Source organism: Saccostrea echinata, unplaced genomic scaffold (assembly GCF_033153115.1).
Source record: "Saccostrea echinata isolate AGI-Se365-2 ecotype Australia unplaced genomic scaffold, CSIRO_AGI_Sech_v1 ptg000054l, whole genome shotgun sequence".
Classification (NCBI taxonomy): Eukaryota; Metazoa; Mollusca; class Bivalvia; order Ostreida; family Ostreidae; genus Saccostrea; species Saccostrea echinata.
In genome coordinates, this window is record NW_026889803.1 from 45,511,941 (window position 1) to 45,526,652 (window position 14,712).

Here is a 14,712-nt window from a genome sequence, read left to right on the forward strand (position 1 = left end):
ATATTTCTTGAGAGATTTATGGCCATATATATATGAAATTCGAAAGTAAAATGTTTCATATAGCATCTATTATGAACATTAATGATCCGAAACTGCACAATGCCTTTCCATAATGGAAAGCGTCATTGACTCGTACCCGATGACTTATGATTATAAATATTCCATTTCTCTTTTATCTGACTGTACCAAAAACGATTTACTGATGCATAAATGAGAAATAGGTCGTCAAACTTATTTTTCAAAATATACATTGCCAACGTATATCAGAACATGCAGAAAATTTTGGATCAAAGGTTACCCGATGTCTGGGGTCACATGACTCAATGAGTTTATAAGAGCACAAGGAGACATGCGTGGACATTTCACCTGTTAACATATTTGGACATTTTTTCCTAATATGGAAGGTAAGTATTTATATATAAGTATGATGATCGATTACGTTAATACTACTTTAATTTATGCAATCTTGAATAAGCTTTATCGTTTTATAACCATTATATCTGTGTAATTCATAAGCTCATTTTTGAAAATTGTCGATCGTGCACTTACTTTTGATTGTGTAAATAACATTCAATATTTTTTTTATATTCAAAAGTCATACATGAAATTTGCTATTTTCATTAAAAAAACAAAAACTAAAAAAAAAAAAAAAAAAAAAGGAACTGTTTCACGTGGCTAAATCGTGTCTTAAAGTTTAAAGTATCTTATTTCTGTTGCGTGGCCTACTTGATTTGTTAACTTTAAATTTATGTTACAAAAATGTAGAACACCTTTGTATGTAAACACTGCGTGGAGTCTGAAGAATGGCTTTGAAAAATTAATCAGTAAGTGATAATTAGTCCATGGATCATTATATAACGAATACGATACATTCTTACATTTAGAACTCATGCATTCGTATTGTCGTCCTCATATTCGTTTTATGTATACACAATAATATGCAAATCTCCCCCCACCTTTTCAATCGTGGATTGTGCTGTTAGACTTTAATATTAACATGCAATTCATTCATATCTAGATTTCTCTTTCAATATATATATATATATATATATATATATATATATATATATATATATATATATATATATATATATATATGTATGTATAAGCTTACTTAAGATATGTTTCTATGTTACAAAAAATCTTATGAGTTACAGATCTTATAAGTATGATTCACAATTTCAAAGGGTTTAAAAGGCAATAGATGATAAAGTGAGAAAAACAAAAGCAAGATTAACAATGCCAGAACAGATTTCTTTTTATTTTTTGAACAACCATTATTTTAACATTTAAATATTCATGATTCAAGTGAATCTGACTCTTTAAATACCTATTTAAGTATTTATATTGTGGCATCACACTGTAATTATCTTTGTTTGTTTTTTTCCTCTTCTCTTTAGGTTGCATCAGATATTTGGAGATTAAATAAAAATTCAAACTGAAAGTTCAATAGTTTTTTTTTTTTTGCAAAAACATCGGTAACAATATATACACTGTAGACCCTGTATTTTGTTAATAACAGCGGCATATAGGCCAAATACAAGATCGAACCGACTCAATCCGCTTCCGAGTCCTTCTGTTGCGTAAAATGTCACAGAGGTCAAGGTTTGTATGCAGTGATATATTTGTACGTATTCATCTCATCGAACACTTACTAATTCTGTGGGGGTTTCGATCATGCGCAAAAACTGTACTTTTTAAAAAATTGTATTAAACAATTTGAAATAAATTTTGATTTCGTATTGTGCTACAGAGATGAAAAAAATTGGTAAGGGTGCAGAAATGTCAGCAAAACTGGACCAGCACGTGGGGCTCCTGTCAGGTGTGTTTCTCATTATGGGTACCATGATAGGTAAGTTTGATTTTATCTGCAAATAATGGTGACTTCTATAAAAGTAATTTGAACATAGTGTAAACAGTTAAAGAATTACTTTATATATTTCCAACTACTTGATAATAGTAGAAGCTATAGAAATTCGTATAACTAAAAGTATGAAAAAAGAGACCCGCATTACTATAACATTACTTTTGTAATTTCTTATACATCTTCTATTTGCAAACATATAGAATGCTGTAAACAAATATTGCTATTGATATCGCACAACTTATGTTTTAAAAAAGTCAGCACTTTTTTCCACAAACAACTCCGAGTAAAATATACGTTGTCGTGGAATTATATATATATACCATACCGTCACAGCAATGTAATATGGCAAGATTTCTTAGTGTCGCGGGCTGCTGTTACGGTATTTTTATTACTTGATCCCTAAAGGTGATTAAAGAGAGTGTCAGTATGTGTTGTTTGATCCCAGACTACATACAGATATCATCGTTCGGATAGCTATCGGTCGTTCACCTCTGCCAGACTCAAATTCAAATAGTCCTTGAGGTCTTTGATCGCCGAAAAATCTAACGAGGAGAAACTAAAGCTCAACTCATCAACTCTAGGTCATTGTGTCGCAAATGTGGAAGATAACGAACAGCGATCAATCTCATAAATTCAACAAACAGAACAAATGGTGAACAGGGCAAAAACAAGGATCCCTGGAAACACTAGAGGTGGGATCAGGTGTCCAGGAGGAGTAAACATTCCCTTGTCGACCGGTCACACCCACCGTATAAAATAGGCATATAAGTAAGGTGACAACACATTGTCTGTTTTGTTTTACGTATGCGTCTTCGCTAGCCAAGGGTTTCCGATCCGAAATCTACTCTACAAGAGATGTACATATGTAGAACTTGTATAATGTTCGTAAAATATGATAATCGGACACTACCAGTAATATTTATATCTGTATGTGAATGTTTAATAAGATCAACACTTTAAAATAAGATTTAACACTTTTTAAAGCATAAAATATCAAAGTATATTTTAAAGATAGGAGACGTCTCGTAAATCTTGACAACTTTATTTCATTTTAAAAACTTTCGCCCAATTATTACTTTTTTTTTTACTTTAAACTTGTTATACGTATTAGATTCTTCATAACCTGTAATTTACAAACAAAGGAAATACTGACATAAGATAGCAACACCCGCACGGAAGTGCTTACCTCTAAATTGTACCTGGTTACTAATGAAGGATCAACAATAGCTATTCCATAATTTACATAAATATACATGTATCAAACTCAGGTAAACAAGTGGCCACTGGGCCTCTAATGTAGTACAATGTATTTCATGCAATAAATCCATTATCAGTCTGGAACACGATTTAAATGAAGCAAAGATTCTGTTTTAAAAAGCTTTTTGGAAATCTAGTTTTTTGTTGGAAAAAAATGGTAATTGGTATCTTTGATGGAAAAGACAATTTCAAATCTTATTGTTTATATCTACTGGACACCGCTTATAATGTTCTAAAAGACGATTTGGCTATACTGCGTAGAAAGTAAGAGGAGTTCTGGAAACATGTTCTTTTTAAAAAGAATAATGTCGCTAAAGCCCCTAATTCGTCTCCATCATGAAAATGAAAATTTCCAAATCTTGTAATTTCACACCTAGAGGACATCAACAATCATGTTTTAAAAGATGTATAGACTACCTCGTAAAATGTAAGAGAGATTCTAGAAAGCAAGTTTTTGTCGAAATGACAATGTGAAGATATAAGGAACAGTGATTATTCTCAAAGTCCACCAAAACAATACAACCTGTGCACAGAGCGGACCTCTGAAAAGATCAGAAGTGGGATCAGTTACCATCTAGGAGTAAGCATCCCCTTTCGACCGGTCACACCGGCCGTGAGCTCATTGTCATGATCGTATAAACGGAAAAATCCGTAGATATTTCAGTTTGAAAATAGTAGACTAACAACTTGTAGGAACAAATCAATATTCGACGTAACTACAAAATGTATTTGAAAACAATGTCATGGTATCGACTTTAGAATTTGAGAAATGTTGCCTTCAAACAAAATTGTTACTATCCTTGTATATTCAACTTATTTGTCAATAGCCTGCCTCGTTTCAGAAAAGGGGCATACCTAGAATAACATTAACTTTAAATTTGCTCATTGAATCAACCTGTAGACTTAAACTCCATATGATTATGGTATATTGCTACATACATATGGGAAGCTGACGATATATATAAAAAAAGTTGAAGCCATCACATTTATCATAAAGTTTATTTTTTTAGTCGTCAATTTGTCATCAATATCTTTTTCTAGAAAAACACCTATTGACCCCTAACTTCCCCCAGGGTAAAAATGAAAATCTTGAAACCATTTTTGCACATCTACAACACATCAACAATCATATTCTAACATCCTTTTGGCTACTTCATAAAATTTAAGAGAAATTGTAGGCAAATTTTCGTCGAAAAACGTCTTTTTTCGATCCCCCAATTGGCTAAAAGAATGAAAATAAAAGTTCCAAAACCTTACTGCATATTCACAGGACATCACTATTCATATCCAACGAATCGAGAGCAGGGCAAAATTGCGGACCCTGGAAACACCAGAGCTGGGATCACGTGCTTAGGAGGAGTAAGCACCCCTTTTCGACCGGTCAAACCGGTCCTATGTATTGATCAGGTAGACGGCATTACTTCGTATTCACAATTAGTATATTAGCAATTACCTAGTAACAAATGGTATGAAACATGTCAAGCAAAATATGACCCAACGATAGGTTGTATTTACAAAACAAGGTCACCATAACTATTGTAGAATTAGCGAAATGCTGACTTTAAAGTAGTTGTTTAGATCCTTGTTACATCAACTTATTTATCAGTAGCTTGCCTCGGTTTAAAAAATTAATCGTATTTAGAGCATGCGCATCAAATAAGTTGGGAGAAATAAACACCATATGCAGTGATGTTGGAGTATTGCTGTATACATCACGTGCATAAGGATAGTTGACGATAGAAAAGTTGAAGTCATCCCGTTTATCATATTGTGTAGTTATTAGTTGGCCATTATTGTCTATGGTCAGTAAAACATCCAAATATGAAACAGACTTGGCAGAAACTGTAATAAGAAAGGAATGATTGGAATAAGTTTTTCCAAATTTTCTTTTTACCCCAATTTGTCCTCAGGATGAAAATATAAATTCTGAAACCTTATCGGTTATCTACAGAACATCATCTATCATACCCGAAATGATGAATTAGCTACTACTTTCAATGTCAGAGAAGTTTGTTGAAGAAGATAGTGTGACAGACGGACGGAGAGACCATGGATAACAACAATATGCCAGAAAAATTCAAAATAATTATGAATTATGAAAAAAACACACCATCTCTGCATGGCAATAATTTTATATCAGATGGACATTTACATTCTACATTTAGCTATAGTAAAAGCTGTGCAATTTCTTTATCTAACTTGAATGGGCACAAACATGTACATGCTCAAACATTATGCTGAAGTCTGCTTAAATACTACCTCCGTCGCCTGCGTGGCGCAGTGGTTAGAGCGTTCGCTCTAGAGTCGCGGAGTAAGGAGTTGATCCTTACGTCGCGGGTTTGAATCCCACTGTGGGATGTGGAGACCGGTCCTTCGAATGAGACCGTATAAACCGAGGTTCCGTGTCGCAGTAGGTGCTGGCACGATAAAGAACCCTCACTGCTCAATGGCCCTGAGTGCCGAGTATAGGTCAACATTTGCAGCTCTCCACCGGCAAGTGGTGGCGTCTCCATATGAGTGAAAAATTCTTGAGAGGGACGTTAAACAAAAAACAAACAAACAAACAAACATAATACTACTACCGTTGTACATTGAAAGGCTTTATCAGCACAAGAAATATATGGAGATAACAAACAGTATTCAAGTTCAAAAGTCCATTTAACAAAACAAATTATGGAGCAGAGCAAACACGGACCTCTAAAACATCAGAGGTGGGATCAGGTGCCATGGAGGAGTAAGCATCCCCTGCCGACCGGTCACATCCGCCGTGTGCTCCTTGTCATGATCGGAAAATAACGGAAAATCCGTCGACAATCCAGTGTGTAAATAATGGCCTAACAATTAGTATGAAAAACGTCAGTCAGCATTTGACTTATGATAGATTGTATTTGCTGACAAGGTCATACTGTCGACCATAGAACTTACGAAATGATGACTTTAAACGAGACTGCTGATATTCTTGTTTCATCAAATTGTTTGTCAATAACTTACATCATTTTTGAAATTGTTCATACGTAGAGCATGTTCTTGTGTATCGAATCAACTGAGAGACATAAACCCCGTATGCAGGTGATGAACGGTATATTGCTGCACAAGTAAGGGAAGTTGACTTGAAAAGTTTAAGTTTTCACAATTATCATAAAACTTTGTTGTTAGATTACCATTAAGTTCTTTTTCTAGTAAAATATCCAAATATGAAATAGATGTATCAGACTCTGTGGTATCTTTTATTTCAAGCTCAACGGGATATATTGTATCGACATAAGAAAGGAAATAACCATTGTTAATTGACAATGCGTCGTCGATATATCTAAATGTCGAGTTGAACGCCACAGCAAGAGTCGTCTTTTTTTTTTTGCGTATAAGATTTTGAACAAATTCTGCTTCATATGAATACAAAAATAGGTCTGCTAATACGGGTGCACAATTGGTACCCATTGGAATTCCAATAGATTGTTCGAAGACCTGGTCTCCAAAAACCACATAAATATTGTCAATCAGAAACTCAAGCATCTTTTTAATATCAACCTCTATATCTACTTTTGTGTACTATCAGAATGTTATTTAACAAAACAATTTTGCAAATGACAAGGTAAGTAAATTTTTGAGTTCCATTTTTATTGAAAAAGCAGCTGTCAATGATATCAAAAAGCCTATCGTGGGGAATGGTTGTATTTAAAGTTGAAAAGTCGTAAGTTTTTATGTTGTTGATTTTGAAAAAAAAATTATGATTTCAAATTTTCCAAAAGTTTTTTTTTTTTTGGAATTTTTAAGTATCCACATCTGATTTACACCACTTCTCGAATATATTGTTGCACAACACTCCTGAAGTTTCGCCTTTACTACTATTAATATTTTAGTGAGGAGTAAAGAAAGAGACTTGGTAGAATATTTACTAGAACCCGCTATGTATCTTTTTTTATGAAGTTTCGGAATCCAATATAGATATGATAATTCAAATTCATGTTGGTTGTTGGGAATATTAAAAATATTCAAAACTGACATATGATTTTGAAGAACTTCCTACTTAGAAAGGCCGCCATGGGTATAAGTTGGATTACCACTTGTAGAATTATATCCCAGTCCCTCTTAAATACAATTTAAATAATGAGCCTTACAAACAAAGACAATGTTGTTACCTGCTTTGTCAGCAGGGACCAGTACATACTGATCGTGTAATCTATATAATTCCTTTTTCACTTCTGAATTATTGAAGAATAGTTGGTTTTCATTTTGCCTCTCAATCGCTTAATGCGAGATTTTAACATTCATCTGATACATTCAGTGGCGGATTTAAGGGGGGGGGCGCACCCGGCGCCCCCCCCCCCCCCCAAAAAAAACTGTCAAAGTTAGCGTAAATCATAGTTTCGCCACGAAAATGTAAAAATGTCTACTTGGTAGACCTCATTTTTACCCTACAAAATCTCTAGAATCCAGGAGCTTCCGGGGGATTCGCCCCCTGGGCCCCCACCAGGGCTTCGCCCTGGACCCACTGGGGGCCTCAAGGCGGCCCCCAGACCCCCTGCCTACTTTCTGCGCCCCCCCCAACTTCAATTCCTGGATCCGCGCCTGACATTTAATCCATTCTGGCAACGTGTCAAGGTTTTCTTTTTCATGTCTGGCCCATCGTCTGGCGTAAATCTTTCACAGTATCAAATATAACCTACGTCAATTGTTGAGCTTATACAGTCTTATGCAGTCTCCGATGCCCTTTAAAAGTTTTAACTTGACAACTGTAAAATTGCAAATAATTGCAAATGACTTTTTTTTTTATCAACATGCACTTTTAGATACAGCGTTATGTAATATTATGATAAATGACTGATATTTTACATGAAGTGGGATCTGTATTTCCATGTTAAATCCAGAGCGTTTTGTTTAATTTCAAACACTGTATATGTAACACCTTCATTTTCTATGATACCGAATCTTCTATTGGCAAAATATAAATAAACAAATAAAAACTGTGCAAATTTATTTCAAAGGGTCTGGCATCTTCATTTCTCCAAAAGGCGTGCTGGAGGGGACAGGGTCTGTAGGTATGGGTTTGATCACGTGGATGGCATGTGGATTAGTCGTCACACTAGGTAAGGTAGTTACATTTTAGTTACATTTGGGGGGGGGGCTATTCCCAATAACCATTAAACTATGACACTATAACTATGACACTTTTAATACTTGATTCAATGGAAAATCTAACTATGGTTAATTATCTTTTAAATCAAATGTTTTGATTATTTTTTAATATGTCTTGCAATTCCAGTGTCACCACTGTATGGTTGACCTTTAATTTACATTATTTATTTGATTCCAAATCGTATCTAACATCTTGAGATTTAACAGAATAAACTTGTTTTTTTTCTTGAAGCGGCTTTATGTTATGCAGAACTTGGTACTATGATTCCAAAATCTGGAGGCGAACATTCCTATTTAATGTACACCTTTGGAAAAATGGATAAATGCTTAGGCCCGATTCCAGCTTTTCTTTATGACTGGGTAAATACGAAATCACTCTCTCTCTCTCTCTAAAATTTCACTAGAATTGATACTTAAGTGTCTTTCTCGACAGTCTCAAAATTAGATAGCGTTCATTATATGTGACCATCAGCAGATCGTAGAGGGAACCTCTTCTCAAAGCTGGTTTCACTCATAAATTATTTCTTTCATTATCGAAGTCACGAAAGCAATTAATTTCTTGTTCTTTAACTATGTTCGAGGAACATGTATTAAGTGATGATGTTTGGCAGGTTGGATTGTTCATTATACGACCGACCATGTTCGCCATCATGACGTTGTCTCTTGGTACTTACGCCATTAAGCCTTTCTTTCTGGACTGCAAACCACCCGACTCTGCCGTTAAAGCAGTTTCATTGGCTGCCATCCGTAAGTATTCTGAATCAACATTGGTCCATTTGACATATTTATTTTAGTCACTTTCAGCGCTCCTATAATCTTCATAGTCATTTTCATATTGGTATACATTTCCTATTTTAGAATAAATATTTCAATTTTCGCTTTTTGCCATTATTTTTCAGTTATTATTGCTTTTATCAATGGATACAGTGTAAAAATGGCCACATATATTCAGAATATCTGTACAGTGGTGAAGCTGATAGCTATTTCAGTACTAACTGTCGGCGGAATGATCAAAATCATACAAGGTATAGAGAATTCACCTGTTTTCAGTTCAGGTGTCTTGAAATTGGAAGAACTTATCAAGAAATAACTCGCAGTTTTTTTTCCCTTTAATGTGAATTAATGAAGTCGTTGATCGTTGATGAGAGAGAGAGAGAGAGAGAGATTATTGTGAAAAATTGAAATGTTTCTTAAACTGCAATACAAGTGAGACTTGATTTCCAGTACTGCTTTAGGCAATCGTGAATACATCCAAGACGGCTTTGAGGATACGGAGAGTGACGTGTCTTTGATCGCTATTGCTTTCTATAACGGACTATGGGCTTTTGACGGCTGGTAAGAAATACAGTGATTGATATAAGCATCACCTACAAAATGTTGAGTTGCAGCAAGTAACAAAAATATATTCGTAGAATTTGATTTTTTTTTTTTAATTTTTTTAATTTATTTATTTTCAGGAATAACTTAAATTTTGTTACAGAGGAGTTGAAAAACCCAGGAAGGTAATAGTATTTTATAATAAATCTATGTAAAGTGAAATAATACCTAGGGTTTTAAAGCATTCATATATATTATAAAATGTACATCAAAATAAATAGCTTTATTGAAAACTCCCTGGTTATCAAAACATTTCCAAAGAATGAAATTAAACATCACTTTCTGTGAAGGACTATAAAAGATTTAATGTATGAAACAGTATTGAAGCTGAAAAGTCCATTCAAGCAATATAAATGAGGAGCAGAACAAACAAGGACCTCTAAAACATCAGAGGTGGGATCAGGTGCCATGGAGGAATGAGCATCCCCTGCCGACCGGTCACACCCGCCGTGTGCTCCTTGACATAATCGGGAAATAACGAAAAAATCCAACGACAATTCAGTGATTAGATTGTAATTGCACACAAGGTCATATTATCGACTACAGAACTTAAAAAATGATGATTTTAAACGTGACTGTTGATATTCTTGTTTCATTAACTTGTTTGTCAATAACTTACATCATTTTAGAAATTGTTCATACGTAGAGCATGCTCCTGCGTGTTGAATCAACTGAGATATAAACCTTCAGGTGCAGGCGATAAGGGTGTATTGCTGCATAAGTAAGGGAAGTTGACGATTGAAAAGTTAAAGTCATCATGTTTATCATAAAGCTTTGTTGTTGTATATGTTTTTCTAGAAATCTCCCTATCTCAATCATGATTGGTATCCCGCTAACAACAGTATGTTATATTCTGGCCAACATAGGATACCTCGGAGTCATGTCAAAAGAGGAAATCATTGTATCTCATGCTGTGGCCGTGGTAAGCTAAAAATGATTTTATTCTCTTCATTTTTAAAGAATTAAACCTATTTCGCAATTACTTAAATATCTGAAAATAAAATACATGTTTTACAATTTTTTCATATGAACAACAAAATTGACAACTTTTAACAAATCTTGTCTTTTCAGACATGGGGTCGGTATATGCTAGGAAATGGGGCCTTTATCATGCCGATATTTGTATCTATTTCCTGCTTTGGTGCCGCAAATGGTTGTTTATTTGCTTCAGGAAGGTACTTTATTTCATTCATTACTTGAAGTATTTCAGTGAGTAAGAACCTCTCTATTATTATGGAAAATGTCTACGTAAATCAATAACAGATTCGATTTTTCAAGAAGCACTAAGCTTCATGCAGTTATCAAGTGCAATGCATGCAAGCATCAATTGTAAAGTTCTAGTAGCCCTCGTCCACATTTACATCAGGATAAAATTCAGTTCAGAGTTAGATAATTACAAGCAGCTTGTGTCCCATGGGTGGTTATAAAGTAGGATTGGGGAGACTTTCATGTATTGAACATGAAAGAAATTTCCTTGGCTGTGTCTTTCTTTATCAACTTCTTCGATTGATAATCATAATAAGAATATACATTGGAATACAAGGTACATGTAGTCCTTCCTTCACTTTTTTGAATATTGAAAGAGATTAAATGCGTTATGCAGTTTTAAATCTTCAATTCCTTTAAAATTCAACAAATAAAATGAACTAAAACCATTTCATGTCTACATAAGCAAACCCACACTGAGGCAAAGGAGTCAAGCATCCAAATCTCAGAGGTAGCCGTAACTGATGCAGATCCTTCTCAATGTAACGTATTAGAATATGCATGGATGTTGGATAATTTCTTCAACAGAGTAAAAAAGGAGGCTGATATATGTAATAGCAATTGCCTTCAGTTCCATGGCCTGTCCAAAATGAATTATTTTTCATGGATTGATGCAACAAAATTTCTGTTACAGATTGTGTTTTGCAGCAGCTCGTGAGGGTCATTTTCCTCAGGTTTTCTCTTATATAAGCATTAACCGGAAGACTCCGTTACCGTCCATAATCCTCACTGTGAGTACTTCTGTACTTCTACAGTATATCATCATACCTAGTTCTGAAATATCTTGTCGTGAAAGTAAAGCTGAAAAAGGGTGCAGGAAAGCCGTAGATGTCAGCAATGTTCATTTTATTTTGCCAAATACAAATAATTTGTTTTCTTACTTTTTGCTTTATTGTAGCAATAATGAAATTTTATCGTAGCTACTGATATTTTGAACGATTGTAGGCATTTATAGGTGCCTGTTTAATTATTCCTGGGGACTTGAGCACTCTGATCGACTTCTTTAGTTTCTCTGCCTGGATTTCCTATGGCTTTACTGTTCTATCTTTGTTAGTCTTACGGAGAACGGAGCCAAAGACAGAGAGACCGTACCGGGTAGGGCGTGTAGGAAAAAGTACTTCTTCCTCATAGTAATTTAATCCACAGTTTATATCATGTAATTTGTATGCAAATGATTATGACAGATGCTTTATTAAAATGACTTTGTGAAAATGGCTTTTCTTTCTCATGGTAGTTTCATCTTTAAATGAACTTCAGTACATTTTGAAATAAACCCTTTTACTTAAAGGTCCCGACTATAATTGCTGTATTTGTGGTGTTGACGTCATTTTACCTCGTTATGGGTCCAATTATACGTTCTCCTCGGGTGGAGTTTTTGTATGCTGCTCTATTTATAGCCAGTGGTATTTTTCTGTACTTTCCTTTTGTATATAACAAGAGTAGTCCCTCTTGTGTACAGCCAATAGTTGGTAAGTATTGAATTTTAATAACATACAGTCGCGCCTCGTTAATCTGGACACTTTCCCTAGCAAATTGTCTGGATAAATGACAATTCCGGATTACTGAAACATATTTGGTATATCTAGCGTCTGGATTAACGAAGCTCCACTGTATATTACACGCGGATAAGATTTATGGAATTTATCTTTCAGTCTGATTTCATCTACATTAATTGTTTCTACATTTTAAATTTAGGCAAATTATTGTTGAAAAGGAAATTATACCCTTTTTTGAATATTTAAGATATTATTTTAAGTCATATCATTTCCCTTTTCTATTTTAGACTGGGTCACTGCAAAGATTCAGAAGATATTTCTAGTCGTACCTTGAATTTATTCTATCTTAATCTGTGATACATGATAATGTACATGAAAACAATAAGATGAACTTAGCATGGTTCTAGTATTGTTCCTAGAACACACTGTTGAGAAAGTCAACATATTGTTTGAATTTCAAAAAAGTGTAAATCAATTTTTAGAAATAGAAATAGAAATCATAACCATTCTACAGTTACTGTTGAATTGTGGTTTGAGGCTAAGATACCTAATTCTTGCTTTCTCTCTCTAATATCAGGAATATTATAGGTCCCTGCTAATATCTAACAATATACGGTACATTTGGAGAATGCCAAAGCAGTCACTTGCAGTCATAATGAAAAATTTTCTGTGATATCATTTAAACCTTTAAAATTTGCAGGAATCAATTACTGTACATGTACTTCGTCACAGAAGAATATTCTCAACATCCAGCAGTTAGTTGTCATTTAGAATCTCATTGTTGTGATATTTTTTTCGCAAACTGCTTGTGATATATAGAAAGATAAAATATTGTTGGATATTTTGAGTATTTGAACTTGCAATGTATTCCAAAGTGAAACGTGTGCATTTTACGGTTTAATTAAAATGTAAAGTTTTTTCCGTACCGTTTTGTCCTAAATAGTTCTGTAGAACCCTCTAATCGATTCGTTTACCCCCCTCCCAATGCGTTTACAATGTATCCCCAATTCGATGTCATATTATATTAAACTCGTATTGTTTAAAATTACTTCAGTTGTTAGATTTGCTTACAGGTACATGTATGTGATATCTTTATGAAATTTATTTACCTATAAGGCTTACAGCTAAATAAAATTTCTTATACCTGAACAATATTCAAATATTTGGAACCGGTGCTTTTAAACTTTTTAAAACTAATATCTCGTATTACTTAGCGAATTTATATGTACTTGCTATTTTTCAAGGCCGTCCATATAATGAAACTTTACATTGTATACCATTTTTGCTATATATCTATCATTCTTAAGGAAATAATAAATGTGTATTTTTATTAAACCATTTGTTACTCTTTATTTATTTGATGCACAGGTACTGATACAGTTTTAACTGTTTCTGACTTCCTTTCCTCACTGTTCAAGCGACGATCCTTTATATGTACAGGTATAGTATTGATAACAGAGTAACGTATCAGCTGTAAGATAATTCTTTCATGAATGAAATACATGTATATTGATAAGGATATATTTCATACATGTACCTTACTCCGTTTTTCATGTTTAGAATCAAAAGAAAACTTTTGCTAAATACTTTCAATTTTGGAGGCAACCATTTAAATGAACAAATTCAAAATATCTGAGGAAAAGCTGTGGAATCTACAAAGAATTCATGGATCAAAAGAATAACATTTTTTTTTTTTTTTTTTGATATTTCATGTCTAAGATAGTGTGCATCTAAAATGCTTATTATCTGTCTCCAAATTCAAAAAAAAAAAAAAAAAAGAAAAAAAAAAGAAAAAAAAAGAAAAGGGGAATAAATTAATAGATAAGACACCCCACACTCCTTAAATTTGGAGGAAAATTTCGTAGCATTTTTTTTTTTCATTTAATGAATATCAACTCTGTGTGATTTTACACTGTACAGGTCCGTGGGAAGCAGTTTCAGTTTGAGGGGGTATCCTCTTTTTTCAATTGGGGAGATAACAAACAAAAAATTCTTGACAAGCCCAAAAAGTATCTAGTAATCTCATACATATGTATATAAGAGTTATCAGGGATTTCATATTTACATGTTACATGTACATGTATACATGCACTTGAAGAAAAACCTTGATCCGGAGACTATCCGCTGTACCACAACGCAAAAATTAAACATTCACTTCGTTCTTGAAAAGTACTTGAAATGTTATCTATTTCAACTCGGAAAAGGAGTTAAATAGAATTAAAAAATACATATTTCTCTGTACTCAATTTTGGAATATTATGATATATAGTACGAAACACTTAGATCATTTGCATAAGGAAAATGTAGACATAA

At 33.8% G+C, this 14,712-nt stretch overlaps 1 protein-coding gene across 2 annotated transcripts; it reads left to right on the forward strand.

The window, feature by feature from the left end:
- Positions 1–357: 357 nt before the first annotated feature.
- On the forward strand, positions 358–13,734 carry LOC133206421 (b(0,+)-type amino acid transporter 1-like). Of its 2 annotated transcripts, XM_061342404.1 has the most exons (14): positions 358–404; positions 1,754–1,852; positions 8,110–8,211; positions 8,493–8,620; positions 8,872–9,007; positions 9,160–9,285; positions 9,496–9,595; positions 9,718–9,762; positions 10,436–10,559; positions 10,709–10,812; positions 11,538–11,634; positions 11,849–11,998; positions 12,192–12,372; positions 12,687–13,734. In XM_061342404.1, the coding sequence occupies exons 1-14, from the start codon at positions 398–400 to the stop codon at positions 12,731–12,733; spliced, it is 1,446 nt and encodes a 481-aa protein (XP_061198388.1). In that variant the 5' UTR covers positions 358–397; the 3' UTR covers positions 12,734–13,734. The 2 variants fall into 2 exon arrangements, with proteins under 2 accessions (XP_061198388.1, XP_061198389.1); XM_061342405.1 differs by lacking the exon at positions 12,687–13,734 and having other exon boundaries at positions 11,849–12,033; positions 12,192–12,229.
- The last annotated feature ends 978 nt before the right edge of the window (positions 13,735–14,712 follow it).

What these genes read in the sequence shown, in the direction of transcription:
- LOC133206421 (XM_061342404.1), top strand. An exon ending in AATGATCAAAATCATACAAG is followed by an intron (nt 9,286 to 9,495) that starts GTATAGAGAATT and finishes GTACTGCTTTAG; the next exon opens with GCAATCGTGAATACATCCAA. An exon ending in TACCGTCCATAATCCTCACT is followed by an intron (nt 11,635 to 11,848) that starts GTGAGTACTTCT and finishes GAACGATTGTAG; the next exon opens with GCATTTATAGGTGCCTGTTT.